The sequence below is a fragment of the Agelaius tricolor genome, unplaced genomic scaffold (assembly GCF_023055355.1).
Source record: "Agelaius tricolor isolate 1412-34295 unplaced genomic scaffold, bAgeTri1.0.p SCAF_4, whole genome shotgun sequence".
In the NCBI taxonomy this organism is placed as follows: Eukaryota; Metazoa; Chordata; class Aves; order Passeriformes; family Icteridae; genus Agelaius; species Agelaius tricolor.
The window spans coordinates 34,694,886-34,703,960 of record NW_027269264.1 but is presented as its reverse complement, the minus strand read 5'-3'; the positions used below and the strand labels follow the sequence as shown (position 1 = coordinate 34,703,960).

Genomic DNA, 9,075 nt, shown 5'->3' with positions numbered 1-9,075 from the left:
AATCCCAGTTAATCACTGCTTTGAAATAACACCCCAGAAAATAAAGCAAGGGGAAGACTGTTCAGCAATTCACAGTCCTGAAAGCCATTAGGAAACCACATCTTTGATACAGACATGTACAAGATTTCACTTCAAACTCTGTCTGAGCCAAAGACAAATGTGCAAGAAGTTCCTGTTCCTGGCTCACAGGACTATGGACATACAATAGGAAAGATAGAATTCAGCATGGCTAAAGTAAGTTGGCCCTGTCAATGGTTTGAAGATATGTCCTTTTTGCAAGAACCCAATCAGAGTTACAGTGACAGCTGAAGGAGAACATTTCTAGCTGCAGGAACACAAAGTCTGAGATCACATTTTGTGCTTCAATCCTTTACTCGTGTTTGTTTCAATATCAGGCAGGTGTTCCAAGAGTCCATGATCCAACCTGAGCCCAGGACTCCTCCCTCTGTAATCAGTCCACAACTCCATCACTGATTTCTCTCGCTACCTGTCTGCCTCAGCTTTGTGCTGGGTATGACAAGCCTCTTCCAAACCTCTCCACACATCTCTCTGTAACATCACTTCTATTACTTCTCTGTGTGTGTCTAAATTGGCTTTAAATAGAGCTGAACTTTCCATTAGGTGAAGTAAGAGTGGCTTGTTAACTCTGGGCAGTTTGACACAAGAGATGGTGTGATTTGTCACATTAAGTGGCTCACAGGGATGGCAAACGCATGTGATTTATGAACTGAAAGTCTATCAGCATCATGCAGGCTTGACAATAAATCTTGCATTAACTCTATTTATGGCATTGGCTAAAAGCAAAGACTGTGAAACTCGCAGTTTAGCGGGTTACAAATAATCAAGCAAACATTATATTCAGACACTGAGATTATCCTGAGGGCGGTTATCACAACCAGCTCTGCCTGTGAGTCAACCAGCATCTACACAAAGCAGTCAGGGCCAAGAAGTGGGAGAAAAGTTTTTTCTCAGGAAGGAGAAAAGAGATATGAGAATGGGTGACTGGAAAAAGCACATGCCATTGCTCTGGTGCCAGTACTGGATGTTTCTTGAGCTGTTTAATTTTATCGTGGACTTTCCTCCTCTGTGGATCCTTTAAACAGAATCTCTGCCCTCAAGGGTTGCTGCAAGAAGGCCTCAACACCAGAGCTGCACGCAGGTGTCAGCATGGCCCCCAGGCGGCCTCTTTGAGCCCATCATATTTGCCTTTGCCAGCTGCAGCAGCTACTCTCATCAGTACCAGTGCCCCTGCAGAAGAACAGTCTCCTTTCCAAAACATGGCACAGTTACTGCATCTAGACTTTGTTTGGAAGCGTAACCCTCATGGCCCAGGTCACATCCTGTTCTAGATCTCCTTTCCCACAGCTGCAACTTTCTCCCAGTGATCCTCCCCAAAGCAACAGCCCCTGTTCCTTCTCTCCCAAATTTTCTGTTCAGCTTGGGGCTACTAGAACATTTATCACTTTGTTTTCAATGCCGAGCCAGTTTATTACATAGAATATAATCTCAGAGGTGTTGAGAAATCCCTGCATTTCCACATATCATGTTTCAAAATTTGTTTCATCTCTGAAATAACTTTGAAAAAGGACCACTTTCCTAAGTGATATTTTAAAATGCTTTGGGTTTTTTATCCAAGGACAAGAATTTCTTAGCTAAAGTGACTCTCCCTGAGGAGAATAATTCTCATCCAGAAAAAACTGTAATTCAACACAATTCTGGCAGTGTTAGACATCACAGTAATGGACCCAACTTCAGAAACACTGTGAACTGTTCACAATTCAGGCAGTCAGTATGAGTCAGATAAGAGATGTCAGCATACCAAACATAATAGTATATTTATCCTTTCAACTGCTCCCTCTGCATAGTCCTTTGTTTTTCATGTGTGTGATTCCTTACCAGTCATCCCCAGTACTGTGCAGTCTACAGAGCCAATTTGATCAATTAGGCTCCAAATGCTTTTAGGTGAAAGTACAGGAATATCTTGTGTTAGTGTAGAAATCACATATGTTGAAGGACCTTGGCTCACCTGGTCAGCATTTTTCCACTTCCTGATGTCTAAAGGCAACTTCACCTTTGCTAGCAATGTTACAGAGCATCTTCAGCTCAAGTGTAGTAATAGGCTTTTTAATTTCAAACATTAACTATTCTCCTTGCAATACTACTCCTAGGGCACCAAAATGACCAAAAAACCCCCTCCTCTGAGAGAGAGGTCTTTCCTAAAAGTGCAGAATTCGGTCATTAGTGCAAGGGCAAAACCAGTTTTGCTTTCATCTACCGAAGGCATCGATAGTGCAATGGGATGGAACTCTCCAGCCCTGTGTCTTATCCAGACCCATCATTCAGCCACAGGGATCTGCCACTTGATGTCCCCAGCCAGAGCTGAGGAATTTACATTCTTCTGCAGCAGTCTCAACTTCTCACCATTTTTCTGCTCCAAGAAAACAATCTTAAGTAGGGCTCCAGGTGGTTCAGTTGCTTTTCTGCCCTTTATAACTTGTTCTACACACAGATCTTTTTCCTGCCATAGCTTTATTCTGTAGTGCTTTTCTGAGTTCATGCAACTACTGGGAATGTAAAATCAAATCCATACATGGAGTTTTAAGGCAGAGTCCATTGACAGATATTTGAAAGCAATACTGTGATGATTGCTCTGCACTCCATACAGTCAAACAGGACTTGAGAGGGCAGCTTGAGATTTAAAGCAAATGTGTGACAGGAACATTTTGCACTGATTTTCCCCCAAAGACTTGGGTTCTGAGCAACTACTTCTTCTGTCCTCCTCTTTGCTGTCTTGTTGCAATATTTGCAGTTTTATAGACATGTCCTTATTTAGCCAACCAGCTTACAGAAACACAACTTTCCATTGAAGGCTAATTTAGAGTCTCAAGCACATGTTCTCAGCTGCTGCAAAATTATGCCACTGAGTGCAATAGGCTCTGTCATTTTACATCAGCTGAGAATCTGCTTGCAAGGGCAAAATAAGTGGATGCAGCTGCAGTTCTCTTCCTTGGGAGTTGCCCCTTATACACAACTGATAGCAGGTGGCTGAGAGCTGGTATTTAAAAATGACAAGATTTGTGGTGTTTCTTTTTTTTTTTAATATTTTTGCTGAAGTTCATTCATGTGCTCTCTTTGATGGCTGCCTGGTCTATAGCCCACCATCCTCCAACTCAGAGGAAAGGATGTGGACAGAAGTAATTTAGAAAATGGATTTCCAGATCATAAATTAAACATTCTCTCTCATGCCATATCATGTGGCAGAAGAAAGATCAAATCGAAAATGTTACCCCTTTTTTCTTCAAATAATACAGTGCTATTCAACAGACGTAATTATCCCTAAAGGCACATGCAATAATTGATGGCCTGTCAATCAAAGCCCTTATTAGACATGCACATGATGTCACATCACAGTTTAAATCTTAATCTAAATCTCAATCTTCCTGCCAGTCAAAAACCTTTATATAGATTAACCTGATTTCAGATACAAGTTTTGTGTGCGACCTTTTACCCAACCTTTTCAAGGCTGTGATCAGAGAGGAACTGGATCTTTTATGTGTGCTGTTGAGTTCATATGATGGACTCTGGGCTGTCCCTGAAAGTTTTTTCTCCTGGCCCTGCCCTGCTTTATGCTGTAGCATGGAGCCTGGAAAAGGGGTCTGCCTTGGGTGGCTGAGGGACCTGGGGTGGACCTACACTGCTACATTGGTGGACGGCAATTAATAACATTACTAGCTACTGGAAACATCATCTGTTCTGCTGGAGTCTCCTGGGGTCACTTCTCTTTCCCTTCTCACAAAGCCAGGCAACTTTGTCTCTCATCTTTACAGGGAGAAAATGGTGTTGTGGGAGATTGTTATCCCATTACACTTGACGCCTTCCAGCTGCTTGGGATTATTCTCCTACTGCACTTCCACACCTTCCTTTGAAAGGTGGTGCCTTCCTACTGGACCTAGCTGGTAAGTCACAGCTTGGAGGCACAGCTCCATTACAAACTCCTTGTCTTCATGGGGGTGTCATGCACAGCTCTGCAGGATTGGTAGCTGGATAACAAATCTGAAGAAGTTATAAATTTACCAACAGGTAATGCATCAAGCTTTGTGTTGCCAATTGCACAGGCACTTCAAATCTCTTTTGAACTGAAATAAAAGCAAATGGCAGAGGCTGAGGCTTTCAAGATAGTGGAATTTGTCTTCTGCAAATCTGCTCTTTAGATGTCAAGCAAAGAAATTTCACAATATAGAGAAAAGATCTTGTCTGGCATTGTTCTATTTTTATTGGTCTTTGATGTAACTGGAAAATATTAGGCCATGTTTTGGTGTTCAAATTTCTATAGGTTTTTAAGACAGCCTGATATAACAAATGGAAAAAATGTCTGTAATTAGACATAATTTCTAATGCTGAGGCACTCTGGAGAAAGCCATACAGCAAGCTTGATCTGCATGTAAAACTTCAAAGTACTCACTAGATCCATGAATTACAGAAGACTTGAAGTCAGTGGGCAAATGTCAGTAAAAAAATCCTGCCTTCAGGTTTGAAAGAGAGAATGAAGACCCAAAAAGGTTCGCATCAACAGGACATCATGTTCATAGTGAGGCTGGCCTTGTATGCACCCTCTTGCATAGCCAATGTCCGTGGTTTCAATGCCATCTTCCTTCTTGAGGAGTGCTTACAGAACAGAGGATTACTCACAGTTTTTTTTTTGGCTCAGAGGCAATTCAAAACTTTCAGGTGATCCTCATATATCTTTCTTAGAAGCGATGTCTACTGGAACAACTAATGGTCTAATGGAACATTAGTTGGCTCCTGTGTGAGAGGAGTGAGAGAGGGTGCCGTGGGTCAGCCCACAGGTAGCCCAAGAATAGGATGGCTAGTCTTACCCCAGGGGCCCATATTGTGTGAAGGCTTTGTGGGTTTGAGCTTTTGAATGTGTTTTGTGCATTTTCTTAGTTTTCTGCTTGGTTTCCTGTCTTTGTACAAAAAGGTTTCTTCTGACAGAACAGACAGAGTTGTAGTTAAAACAGCAACAAAGAAACACCTAACAAGACAAGCTAAAACCAGTGATTTATGAGGTTTTATGAAACTTTGTTGGAAAAAAGATCATTTGAGTCATTCTCCTCTGACTCTCCCACAGCTCATCTGCAAGTAAGCCCCTTCCACAGAGCAGTTAGGATGCACACAATCCCTAGCAAATTCAGCTGATGAGATGGCTCTCTGGCCCTCTCCGCTGCAGCAGTGACTCTTGCTGCCTGACTCCAGGGGAAATTGCTGCTGCCAGCTGTGACCCAGCATAATTCTGCTATGCACATGGGCTGCTACATGTACAAGGGTTCATCAGGGATGGGTTTCTTTCTGGAGCTTCTTTCCAGAAAGATTCTTGTTCAATTTTTTTAGAGAAGGAAGTGGCTTCTACTGGGATAACCTTACTCCTTTTAGCTTGGAGTTGAAGATTTAAACAGGTCTTCTTTCACTTCCCCTTGGAGAACAGGGAAAGGTATAGTGGCTAGCAACTCTCTGGGGCCCCTGAGAAACCGTAAAAGTGGTCTTATATTTTCTGGCTGATACTTTTGCCATCCTGGTCCAACACTTGCAATGATATTGAGGTACACGACATTAAAGGGAGCAAAAAGTTGTCCATTTGTTGCCAGTTTTACTTTTGTACTTTCTGTCATGTTGGCCTAGAAGATATTTTGTGAATCCTGCATAACTTTTTCATTCAAGGGTTAAAGCATGCTGTGGCACTGTCACCATTGCAAAGTTTGCTTTTCTTCCCAGATAACACCATTTGGTGGTGGCCCTGTTCTTAGGATGCTGTCTGCCCCTTGTTACATTTATTACACCCTGCAAAATCCCCTGCTAATAAGAAATTACATCTTCTTAATCATATGTAATTTCATACAAATGTACACTTTGCTAAATGATATTTGGATGCCTGGGAAGGAAAGACAAGTGAACTAATTCTGCAAATATTGCCTAGCAGGGCACATCTTCATTGGGGAGTGGTTTTTTAATAATGTCTTACACAAACAGAAATTCTTCATTTAATTCAGATGCCCTTTATTATAGTTTGAGGTTACCAGCAAAATAACAAGGATATAAGAGCTCTCTGTGCAGGAAAAAAAGCCACAATATCCTGCCACTGAGGATGCTTAAGTATGCTTAATTCAAACAGGAGTGTGTAAATATTCTTAACTCAACCCAGGAGCAAGCTAACACTGGAAGGAGTTTGCCTACTCTCTCTTTGCCTGGCCGTGGGGCTCAGGGAACCCCTACTTCCATACAGGGTGGGGATCAGTGTAAGATGAAATAACAATTTTTCCATAAGATGACTCACATTACAAAGCTGTACCCTGGAATTTCATCATTAAATCTTCCACAAGTGGTCCTAAAAGGCCTCCTTTTAACCATGCCAAAGTAGTCAAAGCAGAAGGCATTTACACATTTCCCCCAAAGTCCTTCCATCAGCCCTCCAAGCAATTTGGTGACTAAATCTTCTATGTACTTGAATAATTTATAATATGAATAAATTCATTTATGCCAAGTGAAGAGGTTGACTACTGGGATGCAGCGATGCCAACAGAACAAAATTGAAGCTGGAGACAGGAGGAAATGAACCCATAACAATGGCAAGCAGTATTGTATGCTCCAGCAGCAAGAGACAGCTGTGACCACATCTGAAATATGAGTGTGGGGAGCAGCAACTAACAAAGGTTTTAGAATAAGCAGAACTGAGCTAAAAAGAATCTGCTGGTTTTGAGCTGCAAAATAAGATTATTATAAAATGACTGATAACTAAATTGCAGGTGTTGTGTCTCATTCCAAATTTTTTCCATGCAGAAGGTATATAAGTAACATTCCCCTGCCTTTTACTTTCCACTGACATTGGAGAAATAGAAGTCTCAACTCGTGCCAAATGATCTGTCACCCCAAGCCCTTGACCTGGCCAACTGATGAAGGCATGTTACAGATGCATGGAGTGCAAAGACTGGAAATATTGCACATCTCAAGTAGTGTAAGCTGGCTGTAGTCCAGCTTACACCAGCTGCTGACTAGGTCCATAAATGTCTTAGAGCAGTAACAGTTGGAGGAATTATGGTTCGCATTTACTAATCACCAATGAGGGCTACCTAACTAGGCATGCTTTGCTTGCATTTGTGGACTGGAGATTGATTACATAGAGGATTTTTAAAATTCCTCTTTCTTTAGCTGTTCTTCAAAGAAATCATTACATGCCACTGTCAAAGCAGCAACCAGAATGACAAATTCATTAAAATCCACTTCATTGTCCTTATTGGAGTCCAGGTCATTCATAATTTTATCGACCAGGAGGGGGTCCTTTTGTCCCTAGAGAGAAAGAAAAGTGACTTAGCTGTGCAGGTCTTGAATGTGCACTTCTGACATGCCTGGCACCACTGCTATGTTACAAGGCTGGTGTTATTAAATAAAGGCTGAATTAAATATGCACCTAAAAAGTAATACATCTCTAGTCACTGCAACATCAGAAACTAAAGAGAGTGCAGCCCTTAAAAGGTATACAGGTTCTAAATGAGGACTGAAATGAGTCAAACAGATTTTAGGAGATACTAAACATGGATCTCTTTTGTCAAGGTGGATCTGTAAAGTGCATTTCTCTGTATCATCCCTTGACAAACAGTACTTAGATTTCCAACAGAATACTCATAAATTGTCATATTATATATCCATTTACCAAATTCAGAAGAACTCTGGTTGGCAAAAAACCATCCTATTCAGTGGGAGCAAGACCATTGAATCTCATAATAATAAATCAATAGCCAAGATTAAAAGAAAATCCAATTCAAGGAAATGAGTGCAATGTAAAGAAAATCATTCTGGGATAGGGACCACAATAATTTTTATAATTAAGAGGATGCATAAAACCATTATTTTTAAAGCTTTGATTCCATAAAAGCATCTATGCTGTGTAATGTAGAACACAACAAACATGCAAAGAGATATTCAAATCAGCAGATTATCATTGAAAGGATTTCCTTAGCACCTCTCTGCAGGGCACACAAGCATCAGTACTGTGTGGCCAGTATGCACAAGCTACTTTCCTCTCTCATGACAACTGGTTGCTGCATTTAAGTCTTCAATGGAGTTATCTATGCCTTATTATTAAAAACAAACAGACAAACGAACAAACAAACAAATTGACCATTATTTAGCATTGATCTTGCTACTGCTCCTAGGCTGGTCTAGGCCTCCCGCTCAAAAGCACTGTGGAGTTTGCAGAGCATCGGTACCCATCTCTGCTGCCAGTGGTACATGGGAGGGTACTGACCACCCTCTGAAAACATATTTCTCAAACGGGACATTTGACATCATATTCTTCTGTACAGCTCCACAAAGAACTCTTATCTGAGAGACTGTCATAGGATGGGCCTTGCACAAGGAGGTGCTATCCCTGTCCAAGCACTTGGATAGCTGCTTAACCCACTCATGACACAGTCACTCAGGAGGTTCAAAAGCTGCATCTTACTGAAAGGAAGTCAGTGAGCTCACTGGTGAGGAGCTCCTTGAGTTCTCCTTTACTGAGCTTGTTCCTGTCTCCTTCTTTGCCCGAGTAGTGATGGAAAATCCTAATCAAGGTGTCCATTGCATCTTCCAGTGGAGTGGTCATAGCAGTGAGCAGGAGAGCTGTGGGGCAAAGATACTGTCACTGACATTGACACAAACCAAAGGCCAGTCTCTGGGAAAGGAAGGAGGGCCAGATGAAGACAGAGATTGTTAGGCTTAGAGTCAGGCTTTCAGTTGATCCATCCTGTTGGCTGTGTGTGAGAAAGGATGGACTGTAATAAAAAAACTCCATGGTCCTGAACTCATAAGCAATTGCTTCAAAAAGGTGAATGGAAAGAAAGGATTTTTATTTAAGAAAACAAGCTACTGTGTTTCCATTTTATAAAGCTGCTGTAAAAGGAAAACTTTTGTGCCTATACCTGAAAATACAGGAAAAATGAAGGCATACTTTCCTTCCTGATAATTTAAAAATTTTCTCAAGAAAATGTCTTCAAAAAGTTCCATCTGGGAAAGTAAAAGTGCATTTATATAGAAAGCTCC

At 41.4% G+C, this 9,075-nt stretch overlaps 1 protein-coding gene across 1 annotated transcript; it reads right to left on the bottom strand.

Moving 5' to 3' along the window:
• Positions 1-7,182: 7,182 nt before the first annotated feature.
• On the bottom strand, positions 7,183-8,684 carry S100Z (S100 calcium binding protein Z). Its single transcript, XM_071425953.1, has 2 exons — positions 8,498-8,684; positions 7,183-7,341 (listed from the first exon to the last, which is right to left on the bottom strand). The coding sequence occupies exons 1-2, from the start codon at positions 8,636-8,638 to the stop codon at positions 7,183-7,185; spliced, it is 300 nt and encodes a 99-aa protein (XP_071282054.1). The 5' UTR covers positions 8,639-8,684.
• Positions 8,685-9,075: the final 391 nt, after the last annotated feature.